The following is a 13,791-nucleotide window of genomic DNA, read 5'->3' on the forward strand; positions in this document are numbered from 1 at the left end:
TTTTTTGGTTTTTCAAGACAGGGCTTCTCTGTGGGTTTGAAATCCTGTCCTGGAACTCCCTTGGTAGACCAGGCTGGCCTCGAACTCACAGAGATCCGCCTGCCTCTGCCTCCCGAGTGCTGGGATTACAGGCGTACGCCACCACCGCCCGGCTAGCATACATAATTTTTAAGTGTACTGGCCCACACAATTAAAAAATGAAATCAGTCTTTACATCAAAATTGATTCCTTGTTACTCTCACTAAGGCATGCAGATTGAAAAAGTAGAAAGAACTTGACCATCTTACTACTCCAGCTCTCTTGTTTGTGATGCCAAATGTAGCTCCAGCTGGAGATCATAATAAAAAAATACCAGAGTTATTTTGTAATAGATGTTGTTGTATGAAAATTCAATTTTAAACTGCTGTCTTGAACTGATCCTGCTTGTGACTTTTTGTAGAAAGTATTTAGAATACAGTGCATTTCTGTGTGTGATAACTTTTTTTACTGTTTCTTAAGCGTAGATGCAAAGGAATTGAACAGTTTTTATTTCTCTCTTATTATTTTTCTTTAGTACCTTACTTTTAGCCTAAATACCTGAGCATTGCTAGGTAAAACCCAACCCACTTCTGTTTTCTATGCTTTTTATACTGCTTGCTTTAAGTATATTAGCTCTCACCTAATCACACTTTTATTATCATAGTGAATCAATTTCAGTTTTCCCAGGTCATCTGTGAAAATCATACTTTGGTATCTGATAAGTCCATTCCACAAAATGGGATCCATTATTACTTACTGATGCTTCCAGTTTCCCTCAGTCTTCTTCAGTGTGGGAAGCCTTGCAGCTCATTTGCAGGCCCCCACCTTGTACCACATCCTCCCCTCTCCTGGTAACATCTATAGACAAACACTGATTTGCTGCATCTGGAACTTATCTGCAACATGGAGCACATTTTCCATTGGGATTTTGTTTACTTTTCCAGATGGTGAGACCAAGATCAAGATTGGAGAGCCCCCTTCAGAGGAGGAAAATGACAGGAAACACTGAAATGTTGAGTGAAGAACCTGGCAGCCTCAAGGAGGATGTTCTCCCCAATTCCAGAGGCAAAGAATTCCGTAAACTGGGGGACGAATTGAATGAAAAGCCCCGCTTAAGAAGAAGACAGTATACCTGTGATGAATGTGGCCAGCACTTTGCTTGGAAAACGGGTCTCGTTAGACACCAAAAAACTCACTGGGACAGACCTCACGAATGTGATGAATGTGGAAAGGGCTTTCGTTCGCGCTCAGCCCTGGCTCTGCATCAGAGAATTCATACTGGAGAGAAACCCTATCCGTGCAATTGGTGTAATAAAAGCTTTAGTCGGAGCTCAGACCTTGTCAAACATCAAAGAGTCCACACTGGGGAAAAGCCTTACAAATGTAAGGAGTGTGGGAAGGCCTTCAGCCAGAGCTCAGATCTCATCATACACCAGAGAATTCACACAGGAGAAAAACCCTACCCGTGCGGTCATTGTAGCAAAAGCTTTAGCCAGCACTCAGACATGGTCAAACATCAGAGGATCCACACTGGAGAGAAGCCTTATATGTGTAGCCAGTGTTATAAACATTTCAGCCAGAGCTCTGATCTTATAAAACATCAGCGAACCCACACTGGAGAGAAACCATATAAGTGTAAAACTTGTAAGAAGGCCTTTAGTCAGAGCTCTGATCTTATTCTCCATCAGCGAATCCACTCTGGGGAGAAACCATATCCATGTAATCAATGTAGCAAAAGTTTCAGTCAGAATTCAGACCTTATTAAACACAGAAGGATTCACACTGGAGAGAAGCCATATAAATGTAACGAATGTGGAAAGGCTTTTAATCAGAGCTCGGTCCTTATTCTGCATCAGAGAATTCATACCGGAGAGAAACCCTACCTATGTAACCAGTGTACCAAAACCTTCAGTAGGTTTTCAGATCTCCTTAACCATCAGCGAATTCACACTGGAGAGAAGCCGTACCCGTGTGGTCAGTGCAGTAAAACGTTCAGTAGGAGGTCGGATCTTATTAAACATTATAGAGTCCACACGGGGGAGAAGCCCTATGAATGTAAGTGTGGGAAGGCCTTCAGTCAGAGCTCCAACCTTGTTCTCCACCAGAGAATCCACACCGGGGAAAAACCCTATCCCTGCAGTGACTGTACCAAGAGTTTCAGTCGCCGTTCAGACCTCATAAAGCATCAAAGAACACATACTGGCGAAAAACCATATACATGCGACCTGTGCGATAAAAGCTTCAGTCAAAGCACAGATCTCACGAAACATCGGAGAATGCATTCGGCTGAAAAGTCCTACCACTGTGATAGTTGCGGCAAAGCCTTTAGTCAGAGTTCTGACCTCATCCTTCACCGTAGAATATACACAAGAAAAAAACCCTCTGAGTGCTCGCTGTGCACCCGATGTTTCCGTCAGAATGCAGGCCGTATCAAACACCGGAGAAGCCACACTGGAGAGAAACCCTATCCATGTGCTAAGTGCGGCAGAAGCTTTAGTAGGAGCGTTGATCTCTTTAACCATCAGAGAATACACGTTGGGGAAAAAACGCAAAAATAATACCCGTGGGAAATTGCTGGGAATGACCCTTCTGTACACTGAGTATGTGTACTCTCAAGACAGGCCGGTAGCCAGACCAGAAGTTAGGCGGGAAAGCCAAACAGAATGATGGGAAGAACGGGGGTGGAGTCAGGCAGACGTCCTAGCTGCCTAAGAAGTAAGACATGATAGAGGACAGGTAAAGCCAGGAGCGATGTGGCAATACATAGATTAATAGTAATGGGTTAATTTAAGTGTAAGAGCTAGTAGCAAGCCTGAGCATTTGGCCAAGCATTTATAATTCATATTCAGCCTCTGAGTCTGTTATTTAGGACCCAGGAGTTGGGACAGGAAACGTTTTGGAACTGTGACCAGTCTCACTGAATATCAAAGGATGCACATAGAAGGGAAACAACCCTCAGTTCGGGGTAGCAGACGTTTTAACAAACCTGATCATGGTAACTTTAAGAAAACCCATTCCAGCCAGGTGGTGATAGCGCATGCCTTTAACTTCAGCCTTCAGGAGGCAAAGGCAGGCAGATCTACATAGCAAACTTCAGGACAGCAAGGGCTACACAGAGAAACCCTGCCTTGGGTGGAAAAAGAAGAAGTAGGAAGGAAGAAAAAGAAGGGCGGAAGGAAGAAAAAGATTCTTCCTGAGGAGGAAGAATTGCACGGATGTGACAGCTATGGGAAAGTCTGGTGCACAGATTCTGATGCCACACGTGAAAAAGGTTTTAATCAATGTCCAGCCCATGCTCCATTTAAAAAATAGAAATTCTTACCCTTTCTATAATCTAAGAAAATCTCTTACAATTCACAGCAATATCATTATAAAATATAAGACATTAATGCGGAACTTACCATATTTAAAACTAAATGTGGAAAGTCTCAATCAAAATTATGAGGAAAATATATTCATCTTAGAATCTCAAACCTTTATTTTTTTATATATATATTTTTTGATTTTTCGAGACAGGGTTTCTCCGTAGCTTTTTGGTTCCTGTCCTGGAGCTAGCTCTTGTAGACCAGGCTGGCCTCAAACTCACAGAGATCCGCCTGCCTCTGCCTCCCGAGTGCTGGGATTAAAGGCGTACGCCACCACCGCCCGGCTAACTCAAACCTTTATTGAGTCTAAATTACCAAGTGCATATCAGAGATTACTTCAGAGAATGCAAGGAAACCTTAAATCCTGTGATTAAAGTGGTATTAATGCTGACGTCACACATGTCCTCTAGAGATGGAGAGTTGGGTCCTATGCACAAACTGAGTATAAACTCCATGCCACTTTGTCTCCGTGATTTGTTGGTATTGGTCTAGTTTTGGTTTCCTCGTGAGCATGAATCCCTATGGTGCACACAGCAAGGCTTGTTTAATTTTCAATAATGCAGACCAATATTGAACAAAATGGAGCTGTGGTATTGTGGTCCTGTAAATACTGTAGTTCCATGATATCCATGGGGGCTATGCCCATAAGGCATAGAACTTCACCAGTCAGCTGACAGTCTTGCTAAGTCCAGATAGACTGTAAATAGGAAAAGTACATGACCCTTTGTGTTAGTGATAGAGGTTCTCAGTTCCTAACTAACAGTTTCAAACTTTGTGTGCCAGTGACTCAAATCCTACCTAGTGTTAGTGTCTTCGCTGCTCTTCTTCCAGCCAGAACCATCAGCTACCAGAAGTTCTTGCAATTTTTCCGAGAGATGGAGCTAGCTGGTCCCAGCACTGGTTACCAGCCATTCTCAGTGGTAACAGTTCTAAGGAAACCAGCCAGTGTATACTCCCCTGAAATCATAAATATGCAAAACCATCCTGAAGAGATGCTATTGGTACTGGTGCTGCAGCAATGCATGGGCTGACAAGATGGAATGAGAGAGGGGCAGATTATATAGGCAAAAGAAATAGACACATGTGTGTTTGTGGTGTCCTGCTGATGAACTGCAGACTTTATGCAACTTCAGGTTGTGAGCAGGAGAAGGGTCTGGTATGGGACAATTGTATTCTGTCAATTATGTTTTAAATAAACACTGATTGGCCAGTAGCCAGGCAGGCAGTATAGGTGGGACAACCGGACAGGAAGTAGAGGCAGGTCAAAGAGAACAGGAGAATTCTGGGAAGGAGAAAACCCATTCCTCCCGAGTCCTGTCCAGACACCGAAGAAGCAGGATGTGACCTGCCCCATTGAAAAAGGTACCGAGCCATGTGGCTAACATAGATAAGAATAATGGGCTAATATAAGTAATAAGAACTAATAAGAAGCCTGAGCTAATGGGCCAATCAGTTTATAACTTTTGTAGACTTCTGTGTGATTCTTTGGGACCTAAAGACTGTGGGAACCAAGCAGGACAGAAATCCCAACAAGCAAGCCCTCATGTTACAAGGGTCCTTTATGGATATGGAGACAACTGAAGCATCAGCTGGTACCAACCAGCTACATAGCTAGAGTGTGTAGTCCCTCGCTGTGGTTGCTGTTTACTTTGGAAGATTTGACCCTCTGTATCACATAAACAGTACTGCATTCTTAACACCATTTCCTGATTTAAGCACTCACTGTGCATCAAGTCTACAACTTGCATTTTGAGATGTTAGAATAATAATAAAATTTCCCTTCACAATTTCACAAGATTCATTCTTACTGGAACATCGTCAGGTTTTTTTTCTTCCCTTAAATGAAAACCTTCCACTTTTTCACTTACAGCTGATAAAACTGTCTTTTCTTCAGCTTCTCTAATTGCCAGCACCACTTCATCCTGGGGCCATCGTTCAGTGAAGTAAGGATTACTTGAACATAAGCAATGAGAGTATGGAGATGGAATCTGATGGCCCAGATGGCTACCAGTGACTAATGGCGAAAATAATACATGGGAAATTGGCATCCTAGACAAGGCAGTGATTCACATTCTGGAGGGTGTGCAAAGGGGTTCAAGGTTTCACTTCTGAATGCACTGAGAGACTATGGGAGGTTCCAGGCAAAGGAGCAACTTGATGGCAAGGACTAATGTGGAAAACAAAGACCATTTAGTTTCTTAAATGCTTCTTTATAGTCTGAGGGCTTTTGTTATTTGAAACAGGGTCTATGCAGAGCAAGCTGGCTTGAAATTCAAAAGATGTGCTGGGATTAAAGGCATCCACCAGCACCACATTTTTATGTATTATCTTATGTAGGATATACAGTAGAAAATATATAAAAATTAAAAACTACCTCAAACTTGAGTCCACAAGTAGTATGCTAGCACTATAGACTTCATCTGCATGAAGCCACATTTGTGTGTGTGTGTGTGTGTGTGTGTGTGTGTGTGTGTATGTACACACACACATATTTATAGTCTTAAAATTTTATTGATCTGGAGAGATACCATGACCACACCAACTCTTATAAAGGAAAAGAGAAAAAAATATTTAATTGGGGTGGCTTACAGTTTCAGAAGTTTAGTCCATTATTATGGCAGGACATGGCAGCATGCAGGCAGACATGGTGTTGGAGAAGGAGCCAAGAGCTCTATAACTTGATCCACAGGCAACAGGAAGAGGACTGAACTGTTGCATTGGGTGTAGCTTGAGCATTGAAGACCTCACCTCCCCCCACACACACAGTGACACACTGTAGTAGGAGCCATGGGCTGCGTTCCTGCCACCCGGCTCCTGGCCGCCAGCTAGCTTATGCCCCAAAATAACAACACACAAACTATATTCATATAAACACTGCTTGGCCCATTTCTATTCATATATGTAGCACCACGAGGTGTACTTACTGGGAAGATTCTAGCCTATGTCCATCTTGGGTCAGAGCTTCATCGCGTCAGCCCCAGAGAGAGGAGAGGAAATAGCGTCTGTGCTCACTTCCTCTTCCTCCCAGCATTCTGTTCTGTTTACTCTGCCTACCTAATTTTCTGTCCTATCAGGGCCAAGGCAGTTTCTTTATTTAACCAATGACCTTCCTCCATCATTACACTTCCTCCAAGGTCATACATTCTAATAGTGCCACTCTTTATGAAGGCCTTTTCTTTCAAACCACTACATACAGTGTGTAAACCACACATACATACACACACACACACACACACACACACACACACACACACACACACACACATCTTAGGGTTTCTATTGCTGTGATAAAACACCACGACCAAAAGCAACTTGGGAGTAAACAGTCTATTTCATTTAGACTTTCACATCATGGAAAGGGCTCAAGCTGGGCAGGAACCCAGAGGCAGGACTGCTGCAGAGACCATGGAGGAGTGCTTACTGGTGCTCAGTGCTTACTCAGACCACATTCTTACATCATCCAGGACCACCTGATGAGGGGTGACACCACCCACAATGAGCCGGGCTCTTCCACATTAATCAAGAAAATGTCCTATAAACTTGCATAAGATTCTTTCCATCATACTAGGTATTGGGCTCACAGAGCTTCAAGATAATGGACCTAAAATAGAGTGCCCTTCTCCCAAACACCCATGTTGGCTTAAGATAATTGTGTCCCAGGACCACAGGCAGTAAGTGTGAAGTGCCCTGAGCCATGTTTGCTAGGTACAGCAGTGTGCTGGCCGTCAATATGACACAAGCTAGTGCCCCCACCATGCTGGCCCGTGGAGCATGTGGTGCATGTTCTGGATTGATGAGAGATGGGGAGGGCCCAGTTCACTGCAGGTTGTGTCACCCTTAGGCTGGTGGCCCTGGTTCCTGTAAGAAAGCAGGTTCAAGACGCTATTAGGCACAAGCCAAACCAGCATTCCTCCATGGCCTCTACATCAGTTCTTCAAGTTTCTGTCTGGAGTTCCTGCCCTGACTGCACTCAGAGACAGAAGTCTGGGCAGGAACTCAAGTAACCTGAGAGTTGTAAGATGAAGTAAACTCTTTCCTCCCCCAGCTGCTTTCGGTCATGGTGTCTATAAAGCAATAGACACCTAACAGATTCAGCAGTTTAACATACCTGGACCCAATCAATCTGTTGGAGACAATGTATGAAAATGTATGAAAAGTTGTTCAGACTTAATGAAAGCCACTGTTAGAATGTCAAGTATGGGAATGGTGTGTGAATCGGGGAGGGGAGAGAGTAAAGTAACACATGGCAGAGGCTGACAGAGTCCAAATTATAAAAGGCCATTGCTAATTTTATTAACTTATATAATGTGTGAGTCTAGAATTAAAACTACAAGTTTTCTACAAATCAACAAGAAAATACAAATACCTTATATTAATCAGGACAAATACAATTATCTTAAACAAGAAAGGGACTTTATTGGCTCACAAACTTTAAAGTCCAGAGGTAGGGCAGGCTTTAGGCACAACTGGATCTAGGGCCTCCAGAAAAATGACATCAAAACTTAGTTTTTCACCATCTCTGCTAGCCTCTGAGTTTCTCCTCAGAGACTTTCTCTACATAGGAAAAATGCAGGCTCCCGTCGTCCTTGGGTCTCCAGTGTCTCCAAAGCCTTCTTTCCAGGAGTTGCTGTTCTCTTGAGCGCTCTCCTTAGCCTGCTTCAGATTGATGCCCGCTGTCTAATCACTGTGGCTAGTGTGGCTCAGGAGACGAGCCTGGTCATGTGCTCACCAAAGCCACATGGAATGGGTTAACCACAAGAAATAGAGATACTGTTGCCGTAAATGAGGAAAAAGATGCTGAACAAACACAGATTCCCACATAACCCAGTACAAAGGCAATAGAAGCATGAATGAACAATCCTCCGGAAATTATAAATGACCAACTTCACTATTCGTCACGTAAATGCAAATAGGAAGGTTTCTTCTCTCTCCTTTTCCCAAATAGATAAGGGCTGTCCAGTGTGGGTAAGGCGGCTCTGTGGGCAATGAGTACTCTACAGAGGTGAAGACTCTACAGCTATCTGTCACAAGATGGAGGAGAGTGTCAGGCAACAAGTGCCTTACAGCCAGCCATCCACCTTCCAGGAGTTTGAAGACCAGAATATATAAGACAACGATGTCTTAAAATTCATAAATAATCCCTTTTATTTAAAGGGTGTCCACATTTCTGTATATTCACATGGAAATGTGCACAAACTGTACTAGGATGTAAACTGAAAAATGGAACTGACCTGGGAAAATGGTCTTACATTTGTCTCTCTTATGATGTTAATGTAGTCATTTATACCTTCATAATTAGAACAAAGGAAGAAAAGAACAAGACCAAAACAGGACATAAACAGCCAATGAACAAAAAAAATGTTCCTTCTTACTAATAAAGGCGCACATGCACGCGTGCACACACACATACATGCATGCACACACACAAAGAAAAAAGAAAATGAAAAAAAGACCTGGTCTGTAAGACAGTTAACCTTTTCAGGCTGCAGTATTGCCAGGAGAGCAGGCAAACAGGTTCTTACTATTACTGGAGTTACTGGTCCAACTTTTAAAGTTGTACTTCCTCAAAAATGTCAAATGTGTATTTCCTGACCCAATGAATTCATTTCTAGTTATTTGTGTTATAGGGACAACTCCATAGGTAGTAGAATCTATGTTTATGGATAGCAACTGTATCTGTTATGCATAAAGAACCTACAAACCCATCAGTAGGGATGGGTTAGATGGACTGAGTGTAATAATGCAAAGGAATACTGTAACTATGGAAAATGCCCACAGCAGTGGGGGAGAGAAAACCAGTCTCTCTACGGTAGATGGAGCTATGTAACGACCTCAGGTCTGTTGAGGATTAAAGCAGAGTAAGGCACTTTAGTTGGTGCCTGTACTCAATCCAAGACTGTTATTTTAAAGGTGTTTGCTTAAACGTGTATAGAACTAAATTTGGAAGGACAATAAACCAGATTACCACCATTTCTGACTAAATCTGATGTCTTTTTTCATCTTTTGTTTCTGCATTGTGGAAAATTTAAATGGGTATATATAATAACTTTCAAGTTTATTAAACTTGTACTGCCATCTTTTTTTTTTTTTTTAAATGTTTTTTTTGAGACAGGGTTTCTCTGTGTAGCCCTACTCCTCGCTGTCCTGGAACTCACTCTATAGACCAAGTTTGCCTTGAACTCACAAACAACCACCTACCTCTGCCTCTGGAGTGCTGGAATTAAAGGTGTGCACCACCACCCTGGCTAAGACCATCACTCTTGACAGAATAAGCAAACAAACAAACAAACTGGCCTGTGGAATCCACAGAACTAGATTTGTGTTGCAGTTCTAAGTGGCCATTTCCAAGTCACAAGTTCCGAGATTGTTGGGTCTTGTTTTCCTAGTCCACAACTCTAGATGATTAAGTACTCCAAGCATGTTTAGCATGCACATTCTCTCAGAACAGGCACCCTCCCCGAAGCTCACACGAATCTAAGACAGGCTGCTAATGGTCAAACATCTGTGACTATAAAATCACCAGACACCCTGTTGGGCCCATTAGTGTGCATGCCTTCACAGAAGTGCTCACATGTTAACCAGAAAGGTGTTGGCTAGGCTACCGCTTGCCACCTGCTCATGTCTACTTCATTAGACTGGGTAACCCCAAATTATGATGATCTGTGTGGGGACAGTTCTGAAGACAGCAATCACTACCTGTTACTGTAAATTAATCTGTCTAGTGGAGACTTACGCCTAGCCAGAGTCAGTTAACTATACACCCCACTGCTTTCCTTTTCCTTTATACCAAGAGGGGTGTAGACCAGTCCTTGTCTGAAATTCCTTCCCAACAGATACACAGGGGTCAGAGCTGGAAAGACAACACCGATCTGCCAACTCTAGTACCGCCTTTTCTGTGCTTCCACATTACCAAATCTACCCCTAAAATTGGTAAGTCTGGCATTCCACCCTATTACCTACTCTGTCATCCCAGCAGTCATCAGATGTGCCACCTCAAAAAACTACTGGGAAAGAACCAGCCATAAACAAATAAGTAACACGATTCCAGGTCATGCTACCTTAGAGCAGAGGCGTTTACAGCTTTATTGGACATTAACGTGTTTCCTCTCAGCCACAGAGAAAAGACCCAAACAAAAGTCCCTACTTTTCTTGTATAACTTAAAAATACATTATAGCATCACTACATATTTATACTTCAATAAATCTTAATCTATAAAGCACGTTTTTCAGAATTGTTATCCGAAATCTGAACAAGCTTTATTCTGCCTCATTCACCAGCTGCACTGCATTTAGAACTGTTTTCAATAACTCACGCAAAAATCTCACTTTTCAGTTTAAAATGCAACCAAGTACCAGATATAACCCAAATTGCTGGAAATATTTGTCCTCCTGTGGATCATTTTCCATGTAATGACGCCTGTCTTACATAAAAAAACAAACAAACAAACAAAAAAACCCCACATTTTCTTATCCTCGATGCTTTAACTTCCAGAGTTTGCCACTAAACAGTAGAGCCACAGTACCTGGATTCTTAGCCAGGTATACAGAATCCTACTACTAAAATGTATTACTTTTAATGTTTTTTTTAAAAAATGTGTTAAGACTGTAAATTAAAAAATTCAATCAATTCTGCCAGTTAATAAAACTAGTTATTCATAGCCTAGTTATTTATTTTTAAAGGTCCATTTAACTTAACGTGTAGTTATAACTACAATACTACTAGAAATTACATTTGGATTTTTAAGATTCAAAACTGTTTAAACTAATAGAGGGTATCTTGAGCTCACCTCTGAAAAGTGCGAAGAGCTGACTAGCTAGCTTTCTGAGCTGACCTCCCTGCAAACACAACACACTGCTAAGAGAACTAAACTCTGGGAATCTCAGAGTGACCTGGGAATGCTGACGGGGAAACCCCTGTGACTTTCAGTGGAACAAATACCTACCTGCTGACAGTAGGATCACAGTACCTAGCACAGTGCATTGTCGGTAAAATGTTCAGTAACAAATGCATGGCTGTTTTAGCCTGGTGTTCAACCCTTTTGTACCAAAGGAATAAGAAGAGCAAACCTGATATTGTTGCCCTTCCCTCAAGGAGTTTTCTATACCCTTAACTAGGATGAGAGCAAAATGAGTTAGACTGGAGATTTTCTAAAAGCCACATCATCTAAGTGCCTAATTTTACATCTGCCTTTCAACACCAGCATTCTTCCTTAGTGTAATATTTATCTTCACTTTACAAGTGCTATTTTTACATAGGAAACTCTCTTCATTAGTAAGATGCCCACAACTTAGATAAAATCAGTTTTTTGTTGTTGTTGTTGTTGAAGTTTTCCTAAGGAAAGATGCCTGTATGTAACTGATACACTTCAGTGTGTAACTTTTCCAGTTTTTCCCTCACTCTTTAAAATTCTGCCACCATCACTCATCTGAGATCTTAAGGCGCATTTAACATTGAGGCATTGACTAGCCTTTATCTTCTAGTTTCCCCAAATATACTCAAACTGAACAAAAGGAAACTAAATGTTCAAAGATGTTTTTAAATGATGGGCTTTTAGATTTTACAATTCTTATGTTGCCTTTTAAAATAGAAAGGTATGTATCCTTATAAAACAACATTCCAATGACCAACACAGAAATAAACTCTGTCTGAAAAAGGAAATTGTTAAGAAAGGGACAAAGAATTAGGTAGCTCATTACTTGGGAGAAAAGAGAATATAAATATCACATGGAAATTTTAGGTATTAATACCTGAATTATTTAAAATTTCAGTTTTTAGGCCTAACAGCATTTCTTTCGAGATAATAATGATGAATAAAGATTTTTTTTTTTGTATCTCCCAGTGGATTTTCTCAGTCAACAGGGAAAAAAACTTTTCTCTATCACTTCATGTTTTTAATTGTCTTCATTTCTGAAGAAAAAGACCTGAGTGCTCATTGTTTCCCCCTAATTTCTTAAACTTTCACAACATTCAAAAGTTTTTCTGCATTGTGTCGTCTCTGATGTCTAAAAAGGTTTGAGCTCTGACTATAGGACTTTCCACACTGGACACATTCATAAGGTTTCTCCCCAGTGTGGATTCGCTGATGATTAATGAGCCCAGAATTCTGGCTGAAGGCTTTCCCACACTCAAGACACTTGTAAGGTTTCTCCCCAGTGTGGACTCGCTGGTGCTGCACAAGGATGGAGCTTCTGCTGAAGGCTTTTCCGCACTCGACACATCCGTAAGGCTTCTCCCCACTGTGGATTCTCTGGTGAAGAATAAGGGCTGAGCCCTGGCTGAAGTGTTTTCCACATTCGTCACATATGTGCTGTTTCTTTCGAGAGGGATTTCTCTTTCTTTCAAATCTGCCCTTGGGTAAACAGGTTTCTCCATATTTAAAAATCTGAGGAACACCTATATTAAGAGTGCCAGGAACTTCCTGAGATCCCACAGCGGAAGCAATCTCCTGCTTTGGAGCCAGCGCTCCATTTTCTGTCCTGACATCATCATCTGAAATAAAAGAAAATACAAGTATCACTCAGTTCCTACTTGAAGAGAAAAGAACTTGAAGGGGTAAAAAAATGGTTATTTGTTGTTGAGACAAGGTCTCACTATGTAGCCACGGCCAGCCTGGAACTTGCTATGTATAGACTAATTCAGCCTACCTCTGCCTCCTAATGTTGGCATTAAAATTATGCACCACCATGCCTGGCAAACAAACAAACAAACAAAACAAAACAAAACGTTGTTCATGAACTAAGACAAAAGTAAGCAAACAAACAAACCCTGTACACATCTATGGATATATGAGGTTGACAATTGTCAATAAAGGAAAGGGGGGGGGTGAGGCCAGTGAGCTACTGCCTGACAACAAAACGACACACAAGGTCTTATCCGATCTAGTTTGTTTGTTTTATTTTATTTATTTTGTTTGTTTTTTCATTTTTCAAGACAGGGTTTCTCTGACTGTCCTGAAATTCATTCTGTAGACCAGGGTGTCCTCAAACTCAGATCCAACAGCCCCTGTCTCCCAAGTGCTGGGATTAAAGGTGTGCGCTGGTTTTATCTAAATTTAACATAGTGGCTAGAGAGATTGCTCAGTCATGAGGAGCACATGGCCCTTCAGAGGACCCAAGTTCAGTTCCAGCACCCACACTGGGAGGCTCTCAACCACCATCACAACTCCAGGTCTAGGGGGTCCAACTTCCTCTTCTGAACTCTCTGGGCAACTGAACAAATGACATACATACATGTTATGGTTTTGGTCCCTTTAAGAGACAAGCCACACCCATTCCCCTCCCCATACGCTGAGGCAGGCTGATCTTCAGCTTCCGGCTGAGCTAGTTCTCTTTTCCATCTTCCTCTCGGAGAGGCAGCTTCGCTTCTGCGTCTCTCTCCACTTCTCTGCTTCCCCCCTTCTCTGTCTCT

At 41.9% G+C, this 13,791-nt stretch overlaps 2 protein-coding genes across 7 annotated transcripts in view; one reads left to right on the forward strand and one right to left on the reverse strand.

The window, feature by feature from the left end:
- LOC101979204 (zinc finger protein 397) overlaps positions 1-4,633 on the forward strand; it is a 38,727-nt gene extending 34,094 nt beyond the window's left edge. Inside the window, exon 6 of one of the 2 annotated variants that reach the window (XM_005355832.3) lies at positions 1,223-4,633. In XM_005355832.3, the coding sequence (XP_005355889.2) occupies positions 1,223-2,576 (1,354 nt within the window). In that variant the 3' untranslated portion in view covers positions 2,577-4,633. Of the gene's footprint in view, positions 1-962 lie in introns of both variants that reach the window. The other variant, XM_013349380.2, reaches the window with a different exon arrangement.
- Positions 1-13,791, reverse strand: part of LOC101978918 (zinc finger protein 24) — a 49,043-nt gene that overhangs the window by 27,861 nt on the left and 7,391 nt on the right. For 4 of the 5 annotated variants that reach the window (XM_026783408.1, XM_013349383.2, XM_013349381.2 and 1 more), the window contains exon 4: positions 7,786-12,873. In XM_026783408.1, the coding sequence (XP_026639209.1) occupies positions 12,335-12,873 (539 nt within the window). In that variant the 3' untranslated portion in view covers positions 7,786-12,334. Of the gene's footprint in view, positions 1-1,627; positions 1,633-7,785; positions 12,874-13,791 lie in introns of those variants that run through there. The other variant, XM_026783410.1, reaches the window with a different exon arrangement.

Source organism: Microtus ochrogaster, chromosome 18, assembly GCF_000317375.1.
Source record: "Microtus ochrogaster isolate Prairie Vole_2 chromosome 18, MicOch1.0, whole genome shotgun sequence".
Taxonomy (NCBI): Eukaryota; Metazoa; Chordata; class Mammalia; order Rodentia; family Cricetidae; genus Microtus; species Microtus ochrogaster.